The sequence below is a fragment of the Eurosta solidaginis genome, chromosome 1 (genome assembly GCF_040869045.1).
Source record: "Eurosta solidaginis isolate ZX-2024a chromosome 1, ASM4086904v1, whole genome shotgun sequence".
Taxonomy (NCBI): domain Eukaryota; kingdom Metazoa; phylum Arthropoda; class Insecta; order Diptera; family Tephritidae; genus Eurosta; species Eurosta solidaginis.
Window position 1 is genome coordinate 50,002,138 of NC_090319.1, and position 16,097 is coordinate 50,018,234.

At 34.6% G+C, this 16,097-nt stretch overlaps 2 protein-coding genes across 3 annotated transcripts in view; one reads left to right on the forward strand and one right to left on the reverse strand.

The window, feature by feature from the left end:
- psidin (phagocyte signaling impaired) overlaps positions 1-12,373 on the forward strand; it is a 51,952-nt gene extending 39,579 nt beyond the window's left edge. For both annotated transcript variants that reach the window (XM_067789319.1, XM_067789328.1), the window contains 3 exons: positions 260-1,696; positions 10,221-10,419; positions 11,768-12,373. In XM_067789319.1, the coding sequence (XP_067645420.1) occupies positions 260-1,696; positions 10,221-10,419; positions 11,768-11,952 (1,821 nt within the window). In that variant the 3' untranslated portion in view covers positions 11,953-12,373. The remainder of the gene's footprint in view (positions 1-259; positions 1,697-10,220; positions 10,420-11,767) is intronic.
- A 283-nt stretch (positions 12,374-12,656) lies between these two features.
- LOC137253047 (transcription factor Ouib) lies at positions 12,657-15,361 on the reverse strand. The gene is made up of 5 exons (XM_067789345.1): positions 15,108-15,361; positions 14,458-15,035; positions 14,258-14,392; positions 14,086-14,196; positions 12,657-13,009 (listed from the first exon to the last, which is right to left on the reverse strand). Exons 1-5 carry the CDS (start codon positions 15,258-15,260, stop codon positions 12,847-12,849), a joined length of 1,140 nt encoding a protein of 379 aa, XP_067645446.1. The 5' UTR covers positions 15,261-15,361; the 3' UTR covers positions 12,657-12,846.
- Positions 15,362-16,097: the final 736 nt, after the last annotated feature.

Genomic DNA, 16,097 nt, shown 5'->3' on the forward strand with positions numbered 1-16,097 from the left:
TTCTATATCTATATCGATTAGTTTATGCCGTTACGGGGTACCGTTATGCGAAAAAAATTTATATACTCTGTGAGCGCTGCTAAGCTGAGTATAAAAACACGATTTTTAAATTAAATACATCAAAGTGTCGGTATGATCGATATAGTGTAAACAATTCTTTGTGTTTAAAATGAATATTCTATTATATTTAAAGTTTTGTCGATGTATGTACGTAAACATGTGAATTTAAACTTAATTTTTTATTTTGCAAATATTTCAGAAAGAACAAATGCAAAAACATATATGCGCTTTACAAATATCACGCATTTGTGGTACACATTTAGATATGGAAACCGAACATATGCTCGCATTATATACAGCGCTTAAATTGCACTATGAACATGGCTTGAGTGCTTTTGGTAATAATTTATTACCAACCGATATGGGTCCATCTGATCCTTATGCGCTATTAGCCGCAAATGTTATGTACGATGTTAGTTTAAGAGAACAGAAATCAGATCGAATTTTCGAAGCATTATGCCTATTACAGTATACATTACGTAATAGTACCAGTAATTTTCATGTAAAATTGCTTAGCTTAAAAATTTATCATATGTGCGGTTGTATGTTGGGCGCACAAGAAATGTATGATTATTTGGATATCAAACAAATCCAATTGGACTCAATGAGCTATATACATTGTAATTTGTTACCATTAAGCGGACGTTTTTCAATGGCACGTACAGTTTTTGATGCAACATTAAAATTCTTCACCAACAGTTATAAGGAACGTTTAGAATATATAGGTTTAACATATCGTTTTTGTACATTTTCCAAATTGGAAGAATTTATGAATTTTAAAGAACGTCTTACAAATAGTATACATTATGTAAGTACTTCAGTAGAGGCGCAATTAAGTGATTTGGTTATGTTATACGGTAATGTAAAACATAATTTAGCAGCTTACACTGCAATGAGTATAGAACCTGCAAATGATCGTATCACATGGCATGAATTGTCTGATAATCGCGATTTGAGTGCATTGATACGTTGGGATCCGGTGCATTTAATTGATGTGGAACGGGATCGTGCAGAGTCTTTCGATCAAGAAGTGGAAGTCTTACAAATACGTCAATTGCTATTACGGTTAGTAGCATCATTTGTTGATATTTTCTATCCGAAACCACAAATGCCTCCATCAAATGAATCAATCGACGCTCAAGAAAAATCTGCTAATGTCATTAATAGCAAAAAGGCTAATAATCAGCAAAAAAAATCCATCACCACAAATAGCATTAGACATAGCAACAACAGTAGTCATAATCATAGTTGTAGTGACACTGTCGCCAACGATGTGGAAAATATAAAAGAAACTGAAACTATAGAATTATTGCGCGATTCATGGATTGGCTTATATCAACGTTTGCGTAAAATGAATTACAAACCATTATCAAATCGTTTTCTAGTCAATCTATTGCCAACTAGACTGCATCTATTTCTTGAAGTACCATATGAAGAATTCTTTAGTGCATTGGCGCAACTTATATTGGAATTATATACTGGTGCTGGTAACTTGCCAATGCAATGTAAAATTGTAAGCGATATAGCGACGAAAATTGTGCAATTTTGTGCACAAGTAATAGCGGAAAGTGATGCTGCGTGCGATGGTCTATGGCGGCGACGTGAATGGCAGAATAAGGTGGCGACATGTATAGAGGTGAGCATTAGCTGAAATTTATTTATTATCACTAGGGCCCGGATTTCTATGCAGATGCATATTTCTTTTGGTAACCGTGGTGTGATGGTAGCGTGCTCCGCCTACCACACCGTATGCCCTGAGTTCACACCCCGGGCAAAGCAACATCAAAATTTTAGAAATAAGGTTTTTCAATTAGAAGAAAGTGTTTCTAAGCGGGGTCGCCCCTCGGCAGTGTTTGGCAAGCGCTCCGAGTGTATTTCTGCCATGAAAAGCTCTCAGTGAAAACTCATCTGCCTTGCAGATGCCGTTCGGAGTCGGCATAAAACATGTAGGTCCCGTCCGGCCAATTTGTAGGGAAAGTCAAGAGGAGTCGGAGGTTATCGCGCCTTACATTTATTTTTTTATTTTTTATTTTATCAAACATGTTTTTAGACCAATAATGCATTTGCCAATGCGTATGTGTATATAGCATATATATAATACTTCTATATCAATACCTTCCTATCTTCCTAATGTGCAAATTTTCTGTCAATCATTATTTGCTGAAACTGTGCAAATGTATGTTCTGCGCATGCGCGGGCTTTGTTAGTGTTAGTGAATTGTAGTAGCGTGTGTAAAAAAAGTATTAATGGGGTAACAACGGGTCACTATCCCCTTTACCCAACTTCTGCATACTATTTGTTATAAAATCTCAGTTTAGTCGATTAAACAATGAAAAGGCCAACAAATACAATACAAGGCGTGATGTATTTATTATTTAAACATGGGCTGCAGCCATACAAAGTACATTATTTACATAAATAGTAAAAAAAAAAACAAGGCGAAAAAAAACCATGCCAAAATTTTTAACTTCTCAAATAGTGGAAAAATATTTCTTAAAGCAACGACATTCCAACAAATCCTTTTTTCCGGCCACATTAAACCAGAAGGGTGCCATTAGCATCTCGTAATGAAGAGATATATTCCTCGAATCCCTGCGCGTGCGTCTTTAAATTGCAATATGATTTGAAAATTTTATAATACTAATGGAAAACAAAAGCTTACTTTTCCATTCATAATGTACAATATTGATAGAAGCAAGACTGCTTATTGAAATATACATATATTTAAGCCCCTTTTTTACAAAAATTTAACGACATCCGTGAGATTTTGTCTCCTTCTCTCGTTGTATATCTGTACTGTAATGTTTGAGTTCAGTAGTAACGTTTGGTGAATGAAATCTGAACAAACGTATTAAAGTCAAAACAAAGTATGAAAGGATATTTGTTATATTTAAAGTTAATTTTTTTTAATATCTGGATATGTAAGATAAATTTATAATTAAATATTTTCTCCATTACGGTTTACTTTTCGTATTTTTTTTTTGACAATATCCTCATATTCTTGAATTCCTTTTGTATCGATGTTTTTAAGCTCCTTTGTGATTTTGTTATCTAAACAAGTCCTGGTGTTTGCCTAATATCCTTCCCCATAAAGACGCCTATTAAAATGTGCGCAAAAAGTCTTAATTGGTCTCAGCTGGGGAATGTTTGGCGCGTTATAATTTTTAGGTACAAATTCAATTTTCCGGCTATGTACTTCCCTTAGCTTGCTTTTTGCATAATGTAAAGATGCAAATAAAGCCAAAACACGAACTTTCCCCTTTTTAATAAATTTGTGAAATTCTGGAATGCATTTCTCTATATAAGTCTGAGCAGAACGGCTAAACTACCCTTGAAAAATACGGGCTGACTTATCCCACGCTCGCTGATTGTTAGTCACAACAAAACTTTCCCGGGAAATTTAGTATTTTGAATATATTTCATTCTGTCGGAAGATTTTCGTTTTTTGGACTCTAAGTAATGTTTTGGCTGCCATTCGTTGCCTTTCACTGTGAGGTAGCTCCCATCGTCCATAACGCATTTGTTAGTTGAAGATGTGGCAAAATATTTTTGTGAAAGTGGTCGTAACCTGCCTTAATTGTTTTTGCCTGCTTTTCTGTGGTAGCTGGTTTCGATTTTCTTTCTTCAATTTGTATCTTCATAGCTTCCAAATAATGTTTAAAAGTAATCTTATCTAGCTGGTATTTTCGTCCAAGCTGACGGAACGATTTTGCTTTGCTCCCCACTGTATCTGCTTCCAACTTTCCACGTACTTTACTGTCTTGTAAATGACATTTTGTGCCGGAACCTTTTTTTCGAAATGTGCTTTTATTATCTCTGAAAAGCTTAATAATCTTATATAAGGATGTTTTCTTAAATCCCATGTCCCTAAAATGATGAAAAACTACATTTGCGCTTTTGTTAAGATTATTTTCACAAAATTTCCAAATTAATTCGCGGCGCTGAAGCTCGTTCAAAGACATTTTGACTACTAATGGTGTGTTCATATAAACATCAATACGCGAAAATGTCAAGAAGATGTCCCGTTAAATTTATGCATTGCAATTTGTTTTTAAAATATTAGGGCTACTTAGTTTTTGTGTTCACAAGTTGTGTTCGGATTTTATTCACCATACGTTATGCCTCAGTTATGCGGCAGTTACGAACGTACGTACCAAAAACGTGTCAGCTGACACGACCTATCTTATGAGTGTGCAATGTAAACGAAAGCTCACCGACGTGCAACGCCCGTACGTACGTAGCCCGGAACGTAGAAATCAAAACAATTTTGATTTTTCCGTAAGAACGTGTCAGCTGATCGCTCTCTCACTTGTCAGAGTTGCCTAGTAAACTTTTGTGCGCCAATTTTTGACCGTTTGCAGTTTTATGCAAAAACACCTAATTAAAGTTTGAAAAATTGTGAAAATAATTCGAAATAATTATGTAAAAGTGCAGATTATAAATATGTAATCTATTTATATTTACTTAATATTAATTCCAGCCTTTTACAACATCAAAAATTAAATTGGAAAAAGTTGATGTTTCCATAAGCATGCATGCAAAATGGTCAATGGCAACAGTGACTATCTGTAAACAATAATATGTTATGTACATGTACACAAACGCACACAATGATTCCTACGGGCTTGAGGGTTCGGTCAAACGTGTTTCGTACGACAAACGTCCGTACGTACGGCACACGTCGGTGGGTAATTGCCGTTTTACTCACGAACGTACATACAAAGAACGTGTCAGCTGACACGACCTATCTTATGAGTGTTCAATGTAAACGAAAACTCACCGACGTTCAAGGCACGTACGTACGTAGCCCGGAACGTAGAAATCAAACCAATTTTGATTTTTTCCGTAAGAACGTGTCAGCTGATTGCTCTCTCACTAGACAGAGTTGCCTAGTAAACTTTAGTGCGCTAATTTTTGACCGTTTGTAGTTATTATACAAAAAGGCCTAAAGATTGTTTAAAATTTTGTTGAAATATCCTAAAATTATTACATAAAATTGGAGGCTAGAAATAAATGAACTAGAAATTCTTATTCAGTATTTGTTTCTGCCATTTGCACCATGAAAAATTGTAATTCCAAAAGTTGATGTTTGCATAAGCATGCATGCAAACTGGTCAATGGCAACAGTGCTTTGCTGTAATGCGGCAGTTACCCACCGACGTGTGCCGTACGTACGGACATTTGTCGTACCAAGCACGTTTGACTGAACTCTCAAGCCCGTAGGAATCAATGTGTGCGTCTGTGTACATGTACATAACATATTTGTGTGTGTATTGTTTACAAATAAGCACTGTTGCCATTGACCATTTTGCATGTATGTTTATGGAAACATCAACTTTTTCCAATTTAATTTTTGATATTGTAAAAGGCCGGAATACATATTAAATAAGTATAAATAGATAAAATATTTATAATCAGCACTTTTACATAATTATTTCGAATTATTTTCACAATTTTTCAAACTTTAATTAGGTGTTTTTGCATAAAACTGCAAACGGTCAAAAATTAGCGCACAAAAGTTTACTAGGCAACTCTGACAAGTGAGAGAGCGATCAGCTGACACGTTCTTACGGAAAAAATCAAAATTGTTTTGATTTCTACGTTCCGGGCTACGTACGTACGGGCGTTGCACGTCGGTGAGTTTTTGTTTACATTGCACACTCATAAGATAGGTCGTGTCAGCTGACACATTTTTTCTACGTACGTTCGTGAGTAACGACGGCATAGATGAATGGATTTGCAACTCTTTGTTTCGAGAGAGCGCTGTCAAAATGCACATTTTTTATAACATTTATCAATGATGCCACTCCAAACAAAAACGAATAGATCTGAAATGGGGATTTTTGACATACATTTCGGCGATTATAGTTTCAATCATTTAATAAAATGATAGTCGTAAAATATTTATTTCCTTAAAGTTATTTTACAATAATACGACTAGTTAGAGTTAAATATAAACAAATATAAGTAAAACTAACATTTCGATTAAATTAATTAGTCAAATATTGTAACGCATTTAACTCACAGTGAGAACCAAATATTCTTTTGAAATTTGAGTAAATTGGACCTAGGATATAATAGTTAACATCATTTAATGGATCGGGCTTATCTTACATGTCTCATGTTCCAGGTTCTGTGATCAAAATGGACTTGTTGCATCGGGACTTCGTATTTACAAAACCTGTTTTTAGTGATAACTTTTGAATGGGAAACAACATTTACCCTCCTCCCTTCGAACTAATAATACATACACTAAAACAAGTATTTTTATCCTTTTTCCCATAATTTTTGAACGCTTTTCTACAGTTGTAGGTCAAACTAAAGTTTACCAAAATTTTTGGCACGTTTTTCGTTTTGTTCTGGCACCCGCTTCAGCTGGCGCGAGGGATTTATCTGTGATTGTTGCCAGCAACAACTAGAAGATAAATCCCTCGTGAGAGCGAAAATATGAAAGCATAAACAAAAGATTCGTATCAATCTAATCTATGACCACGGCTTAAACAATACACACACACATATATGTTATGTACTTGTACACAGCCGCACACATTGATTCCTACGGGCTTGAGGGTTCGGTCAAACGTCTTTCGTACGACAAACGTCCGTACATACGGCACATGTCGGTGGGTAATTGCCGCTTTAGTGATATAGAAGTATTACAAATATGGTATATATGTAGTTAGTCTATACTACAGTATGTGTGTATTACAATAGGGGTAGCGAGAATGAGAGCGAACTATATGTTCCTGCGTACACCTGTACGATTTGTACATATGTATGTACATATATACTTTTATATTTGAATTTAAACGTTGCTCACGGCCAGTGGCACTGGTATAAATATTTTATGTACTGCGATTCGTTTTCTTATTTATCTTCATTTTGCACAAAAAATTGTTGTACATTCAGAAATTTTTTAAAAATGTCTAAAACTAAAACTACTTTGGCTAGAACTCTTTCATGTGAACGAATATAAAGGGATATTCAAAACCGATCGAAGAATTTTATTTTGCAAAATTTGTAATTAGAGTTAGCTATGCAAAAAAGTGTCAAGTTGATCAGCACATGTGGAGCCAGAAGCACGTAGAGCTTTCTAGAAGGCAATATGAAAAAACTTCTTGCCTGCTTGCCTGCTTAAAAATTACGTGGGCAATAAGAAAGAACAAGTTTTACATGGAGCTTTGCTAGTCATTTATTGCTGCTGATATCCCATTATGGAAGTTAACAAACCAGCTTTAATCAAGTTTTTCAAAAAATACACCACGGAATCCATTCCTTCTGAGTCAACTTTGAGAAAAAACTATGTCGATGATATCTATTTATCGCAAATTGAAGAAATTAAAGGGAAATTGAAGACCCTCTTTTTGTGGTTATCAGTTGATGAAACGACTGACATACAAAGCCATTTCGTAGAAAACAGTTTAGTGGGAATATTACATCCAGACAAAGTTGTGAGCTCCAAATTTTTTTATAAACGTCGTTGGTCTACAACGCACAAATCACTCCACAATTGCAATAACATTTGATGATTCCATGCAATTATTGGGCCCTGACTTCGAAAAGTCGAAAATTCCTTTGTATGTCACTGACGCAGTTCCATATATGGTATAGGCAGTAAAAGCGCTGAAGGTATTTCATCCAAAATTACTGCACGTTACTTGTTTGGCACATGCAATGCATCGAGTAGCCGAAGAGCGTTAGAACCAGTTTTAGTGATGTGGACGACTTAATATCTAATGGAAAGAAAATATTTTTAAAATCTGCTTTGCGTGTTGAAGCGTTTAAAAACATGTTTCCCAATATCGCTCTCCGCCACAGCCAATATTAACAAGATGGGGAACCTGGTTAGAGGCGGAAAAATAGTATTGCGAAAATTTTAACGAGTTCCAAACCTCTCTTAAAGATCTAAATTATGGCGACGCTTCTTCTATAATGAAGGCAAAAAAGGCAATGGCTTCAAATTCTATTGAAGCACATTTAGCCTATATTAATTCAAACTACAGCTTTTTGCCAGATATTATAACTAAATTGGACGAGAAAAAATCGTTGGCTGAACAATTGCAAATTGTGGAGGCTGCTGTTACAACTATTGAAGGGGTGCAAGGTGAACTTGGTGAAAAGATAAGGGAGAAATTAAACACCGTTCTGCAAAAAAATACTGAGTTCCAGGAACTTAAGGTAATATCCGGTGTGCTAAGTTCAAGTGACCAAATGGACTCAAGTGACAGCTGTAACGAAAGTAGTTATGACCCCCACGAATTATCTTGCTTCAAGTACGCCCAATCACCAGTGTTGAAGTAGAAAAAACGTTCTCCTTGTACAAAACATTTTTGCGCCCAAATAGGGAAGGCTTAAGGGCCCATTACTGATACTTAGCATAGACTTGCCACGATTATACTCCACTCAGCGCATGCAATCTGGTATCATACTCAGCTGTTTCCAGCTGTCATTTTTGTGAAATATTTGCTACAAAAAGTGCTGGTTTTTAAACAAAGTGAATTTTGAGTACTAAAATTAATTTATGAGTGTAAAAACTGTTTAAAACAATCAGTAAATGTCAATTTGTATGACAAAATGTCCAAATGAAATGGAAACAAACAAATGTAAACGTCACTTAGAACTTACATAGAAAATCAAAATTCAACCGACTTCTAAGTCAACTTAAGTGTTGCTAAGTTTTGAGTAATCAGTAACATGCAATGTTCATTTAACAGAACTGTAAGTGACAGTTCTAAAGTCAAGTCAAGTCCATGCTAAGTATGAGTAATGGGCCCTTTAAACTTTGAAAATTTTAAAGAACAATTAGTCTTGTTTGCCAATAAAGCCATCAACAAAGAAGACTGAAAATTTTAAATATGTGTACATATGTATGTATGGATTTGAAAATAATTTATTGGTATTTTACTTTTAAAAGTGCTTAACTATTTATTTTATTGTATACTTTAAAAATGTATATGTATGTATATCTTATTAATTTGGAGTCTTTCACACTAAGAGTCCAATATATCCTTGCGTTAATTAAAATCTTAAAAAAAAAATAATAATAATAAAAAAATGTGAAAAGTGTTTTTGCATATTCTGTATCTATTTAGTGCATATTTTTGATTTTTTAGGTCATATTATATGCGCATATTTCCCCACTTTGTAGTGCATAAAAATCTAGGCCCTAATTATCACGCAATCCATCGGCGTTTTCTTTGTCTTTTTGATGTTCCAAAGTAAATAACATGTTTTTTTTACAGCAAAAACACCCGAGTGTTTGGGGAGATCCCAGCGGGTTAGGGGGTTTAGAATAGACGTGCCTCTCGTATGGCGATTAAATTACCCAAATGATTCAAGGGGTTATGCAGGCAATCCTGTAAAGGGGTTCCTAGCGCATTTTATAACTTCTTCAACCCAATCAATATAGGGCATTGATAGGCCTCTCGAAAGATAACCTAACAATCCTAACAGCTATTCTTACAGGACACTGTAGACTGAACAGCCACATGCAGAAACTGGGCATACTATCGAACAACACATGCCGATTTTGTGATCAATCAGCGGAGACGCCGGCTCATATCCTCCTGGGGTGTGACGCAATCTCAAGACGCAGAGATAAGTTTATGGGATTAACATGGCCAGATCATTATCACATTAAATCCCTCAAGCCAGGTGAACTGCTAAGGTTCATAAGAGATGTCGGCTTGGATGAGGTGCTGTGAAGAAGCTGAGTGCACAATAGACCAATGATCGCAGTGCAATCCTCAATTAACTATCTATCTAACCCAATTGTCATTCTCAACTGCCCGTGACGAATACTGTTTCTTTCTTCTGGAGGTAGCGTGTGGTGAATGGTCTAGAAAGTTTAATGCCATATGTATGTTCATATTAAATCGTTCCCGAGTGGTCGGGCTGATCTGGTAAGGGACCAACAACATCGATAAGACTCCCCAAAACTTCCGGGATTGTCTTTAGCGCTACAACAACAACAACAGGGTTTGTGGAGTTTTACGCCTAAACCCCCTTAACCCGTTTTTAAATCTTTTGACACTAAAAAATTTGATTTTACACTAATAACTTTTCAATCTGGAATTCAGAGTGTGGATTGCGTCAAAGAGACTTTCTTGTTTTAGCAAATACTAACTCAGTTTATATATATCTTTTCTTAATCCTTTTAGATACTATCTCTATACGCTTTTGTTTTATCGGTGGTATATGAAAAATTGCAACAGCCAGGCAAAATAAAACCGCGTAAAAAGTCTGGAGCAGAAAATAACAGTGATTTCAATGTCATTAGCGAAAAGGAACGCTGCCAGTTGGTCGTTGAGTTAATACGTCACTTGAAAAAGCAATTTCAAAATATGGAAACAGTGATAAGTAAGTATTGTTGCCAGTTGGGAGTACAAAATATCGTAGATCTGGTTCTTCAATTAAAAAAATGAGAATCTTAAATGAATTGTATAACGAAATGTATGCCAATCAATTTCAAAATTGGTTTTTAAATAATTTCGGAAATTTTAGTCTTGTTCAAAGATCTTCATGAAAAGTTTAAAAATGTTACTTAGAATTTTCAGAAACTTTTTGAGTTTTGTAATACAATCATGGCGGAACGATACAAGGTGGCAGCATGGGCCAGCTGATTATAAACTTTTTTTATTTGATTTGATACATCAACTTCCGGCGCAGTACGATTTTGACATTTGTCCATCGAATTTACAAAAACGAAGTACATGAAATTTTTATTTACATATGTTTGTATGAGCACAATTAAAGTACAAATTTTTATGAATTTTTGATCTTTTTTTCGAAGGGAGTTTCACATTATCTTCCACAAAAAAAAAAAAATATAATTATTAGGGGCCGAAACTGTTATTTCTTTTATAATATAATTCCTTGCAAAATTATTAATTTTGGACTTTTAATATATTTGTATCAAGATAAAAATTATTTTCGGATTGTTATTTTTTGAGTCCGATAGAACTAGTTAAACTCGGACTTTTAAAAATAAAAGTCCGGAAATAAAAGTTAAATCCGGACTTTTATTTTTTAAGGCCAAAATAAAAGTCCCGCTTGATAACAATGAAACGGCTTATCCCAAACAAACAATGTTTTTTTTTAATTCGGATAAGCCGTTTCTTTGTTATCAAGCTATTTTTAAAAGTCCGAGGTTAACTAGTTCTATCGGACTAAAAAAAAGATACAGATTTTACTTTTATATGTGGACTTTTATGGAAAAAGTTCGAAAAATAAAGAGGATGCATGATTCGAGATGATATTGCTATAGGGATACCTGGGAACTCAATTATTTTCACCTAAGACAATTTTTTTACTAGGAGTTTTTCGACTCGAAAAAAAAAATTATTATTATTTTTCGTTCCTGATAATTTTACGTAATTTGTACGGAAGAAAACCCAAATGATCCTTTGGAAAAAATTTTGAAAAACTAATGCGAAGTCTTCAAACTTGTACTTTCTTAGACTAGAATTTATGAACTACAAAACTAAAAAAGTTTCTAAAAATTTCGAATTTTTAAGAAAACGTTTTGAAAATTGTTTCGAATACCATTCATTAAAGTTTTTTCTTTAGTAACAAAAATAAATAGTGTTAAAAAATGATAAATTGACCTAATAATTTTCGCTGCCACTTTAATATAAACTACTTATTTAAATTTATATTTTATGTAAAATTAACAAGCATTTTTTTTTTCATTTTCATTCCATTAAAGCTAACTGGAAAACACCAACGCTACCACGTGAACTCAACTCTTTCATGGCAGATATGTCGCTGAAGCCAGAAGTCGAAGCAACTCTCATAGGTGATGTCGCATCAATATTCAAAGAATCACATGAGCTTATGGTTACAGAACTTCGAAATTTAATTAAAGATAAAATACGTATGCTGGGCAAGTAAATAAATCGCCGTGGTACAAAGCTGGCGCTGAATGCTGCTGCTACCCGCCATATTTGTGTTCTTTTTTGCTGTGCAAATCAAGTTAAGAGATAAAAATATAGCGGAGTACATTCGAAAAGGAAATTTTTAATGAACGACATTGGGAAAACATTTTTGTTTTTTTCTTTTCTAAAAGGTTAGGTATTATATATAAACTAAGAAGAGTCTAACATCTTCGACAATGAAATAATAAAAATTATATAAAAACAAAGTATAAACTTAATTTATAAAAATAAGAAGCAAATGTAGTAATTTCAAATGAATGGTAAATTTAAAAAATCAGTATAATTAATGGATTTGATGACACTATCATGTGTATTTTGTTATTAAATTTTTAGTTAGAGGAAAAAAACCGAAGAATAAACTCAATTGTTGACGTTTATTTGTTTTGATTTTTTACGGTTCTTTCAGACAAAGTTGTGTGTATTGAAGTAAGACAATTTTTCTTAAATATCAACGAAACTTATTGGAGAGATTCGAATGAGAGAATTTCCATCACTACAACAACTACAACATAAATTATTTTTAAATGTATTTGGCGACCTTTATGTTACTAAACAACAAAGTTTCATAAATTATTTTTGTTTACTAACACGAAAAAAATGCTTCTCGAGGACGTGTAGACACATATGATCGTAATAGCGGGATCTTTTAAACAATTAATCTAGAAATTATTGAAATGTTTATTACTTATTCTAGTGTTAAATATATATTTATAAACATTCATACACATATATTGTATTGAAATACTCTATACACTTAATAGCAAATTAAGGGGCTTAAAATGCTATTTAATGTATTTGCATAAACAGTCTAAATATGTATATCAAATTTTCGGTGCATGTCTGTTTCTGCTTATTCGGGTAGTAAATGTTCTTCCGCAACATGAACCAAATCCTCTTGCCTCTTGATTTGTTTGAGCAGTACCTTAGAGCGGGGATCATTTTGATGTAGTAGAGTTTCCAGGTGCGCTCGAAGATGATGTGCCCGTGAGAAACGTTTGTTACAAATACCACAGCTATAGATTGGATGAGATTAAAAAAAAGGAGCTATAAGTTTTGGGAAGTGGATACTCGTCCGGAAATAGGTTTATTAAAATAATGAAAAAACAAGAAAAAAATCGAAAATTTTTCTTATTGAATTTTTCGGAAGAATAGGGGCAGCCCATTGCTCAATTATATAGTTGGCTCATCTCATTAGCGAATTTTATTTTTTTCATTTCTTTGGTATAGAGATTGTTAAGAGGTGACACACGCAAAATGTAACCAACACATTCAAAATTATTTACTGCCGAGGTGGTAAATTTCTTACCAAAAAAGTTTCATATCTCTTTAAGTTATTTTTTTAGTAAGTATATCTAATTTAGCGCATTATTTTTTCACAACGCACAATTGCAAAAGTTTTTTCACCATTCCATTCGCCTAACACCAACACGCAGTTTTTGACAATCTGAACAAAGGTATGTTGTTTCTGTAGATGAGCCAACCATATAGTTGAACCATGGGGACAGCCTAAGTATTTTATATTCAAACCATTTTTTGTACCATATAAGTGTTTGAAAGTCAATATTCGTATACAAAGCCCGACCATCCCGCGAACGATTTGGTGTGATCACATGCGACCGGCTAGGCCATACCGCCCTCCCACCCCCTAGGCCATACCGCCCTCCCACCCCCTAGATCACCCCTACATCCATTAGGAGTTCGGGGCCGCCAGAAACCTCGGCTGTTAATGAAACAGGATTCGCCACGGATAGGCGAAGTTGACAATTGGGTTGGAGAAGCTATATTTTGCGCTGGCAACACCTTGAAAGGGTTGTGTTACACTCCTTGAATCTATTTGGTATTTTAGTAACCTCTTACGACAGGCATACCTGCCGCGAGTATATTCTAACTACCTAACCCGCTGGGGGAAGACTGGTTAGTAGCGGAGCCCTCTCAAAGGAGGCTCTCAAAGGGCTGCGCACGGGTATACTCCTCGTGTTTTTGTCTTGAGGTTCCCTTATAAATGGGTATGTTGATTAGTCGACGCTAAAATTCCCAACTTATAGGTAAATCAAACTTTTATCATAGTAACTTTTTCGCCAATACTTACGTAAAAGGCTTTTCGCCCGTGTGTGTCAACATATGCACTTTCAAAACGCTGGAATAGGTGAAGCTTTTGCCGCAGGTGCCACACGTATAAGGACGTTCATTTCGATGTATGCTATAATAAATAAAAATTAATTACCTCTTTTTTTTTTTTATTTAATAGAATTTTTAGTTACCGTTCATGTTTTAGCATTGTAGAGCGATCAGCAAAGGTACGCTTGCAATACTGACACGCATAAGGACGTACGCCAGTGTGCTTACGTATGTGACGCGTTAGTTGAAAATTTAGATGAAACGATTGCGAACAGATTCTATTAAATAATTGTAAAAATGGATTTTAGCAAACAATTAATTTTAAGCTTTAAGGTAAACTTACTCGCATTCGTATGGCCGCTCGTTGCGATGACGTCTCATATGCGCATCTAGCGCATATTTACGTGGATAAACATTACCACAAACATCACATACATGCATTTGTTTTTCTTTACTATGCGGTTTTTCATTGTTAACATGTATCACAGCTGCACCATCTGATGTTATGCCGAGGGTTTTTTTTGCTGGACTCTGCGTTGATTTTTGCTGTAGCTGCACTATGTTTTGCGAATATTGCGAATTATCACCATGGTCCTCGATTATTATATCTCCTTGATTTCCGTCATCTTGCATCCAAAATTCCGAATACTCCGCCACATCTTCATAGTTGACTTCATTTTGTGTTTCCATTATTTGTTGATCGACTGGCTGAAGTACCTGTGCCGCACCTGATTTTGGGCAATACTCCAACAGGTATTCCGGCTTATTTTCCTCCTCATCGTTACTTTGAGGATATTTGCATACGAATTCTCTTAGGTAGTTATCTGAATTTTTACAAATAGTGCGAAATTTATATGCTATTGTTAGAAATGCATTGCACTTTTTACAAATACGCGTCGGCAGTTCGGGTTCGGTGAGTATCTGCATAGATGGTAAATTATTGAAAGTTCTTTCCCACAATATCGCAATGTTTATTTATGCTTAAATACATACCTTTATGCCTCCACAATTTTCAATCTTCTCGTATAAACAGACACAATCTGCATCTTGATCAAAAATAGATGCCATCTCTTCGCCTTCTTCACTGCTTTGTAAGCAAATTCGGCACATTGACAGTGAATTCACCTCAAGTTTTATATCCATCATTTTGCATAAACTTTCTATAAAATTGCTAAATTCCTATTTATGATAAAAAAAAGAAGATAATATGACAGTTGTAAATTAATTTGTAAAAAAAAAGTTGACAGCTAAAGATTGCAACCTATCGATTTTAGAGAGTTACATACAACAATATAAAGGCCGATTTATATAAAAGCTTTGGTCGCTTCGAAGCAGTGGCAAGTCGTTGATTATGGTCCTGTAAAAGCTAAAGTGCAAATTAAACTTGCTTAAAGCCAAATTAAACTTCCTTAACCCTAACGCCATAGTCGTAACCATACCCATATCCATAACCATCTCCAATGTCATCGATTAATGGTGCCTTAGCCTAAAAATCGTCAAAATTTCATAAAAATGAACAAAACGCAATAAATTTCAAACATATTCCACAAAAAAAAAGGCTCTTTGTCATAACGTATTCAAAACAACGAATAAAATATACAAAAATTTACTAACTGCCTTATTCTGTTTAACGATATCGTCTCCAAAACGATCATCGTTCGTGTGTTCGTATTATGAATTGCAATACGATAGACAAAACGATAACAGCTGACTGTTACGTAACGGAAGTGCTCGATTGGTATTCTGTATCACGAAAAGAAGCTACCAATACGAAAACAAAGTGTCAAAAACAAACAACAGGTATTCACCTATTTTTGGTTGAAAATGAGCGGCACGAACAAAAAAAGTGAGTATTATTAATTAATTAGTTATTATTGTATAAAAAAAACTTATATTTTATATCAGAAGATTCAAAAAAGACCACTAACGCCCAATTCCTCGTGCTTGTTCATGAGCTGGAAGCAAATGTGGATCTGGCCAGAA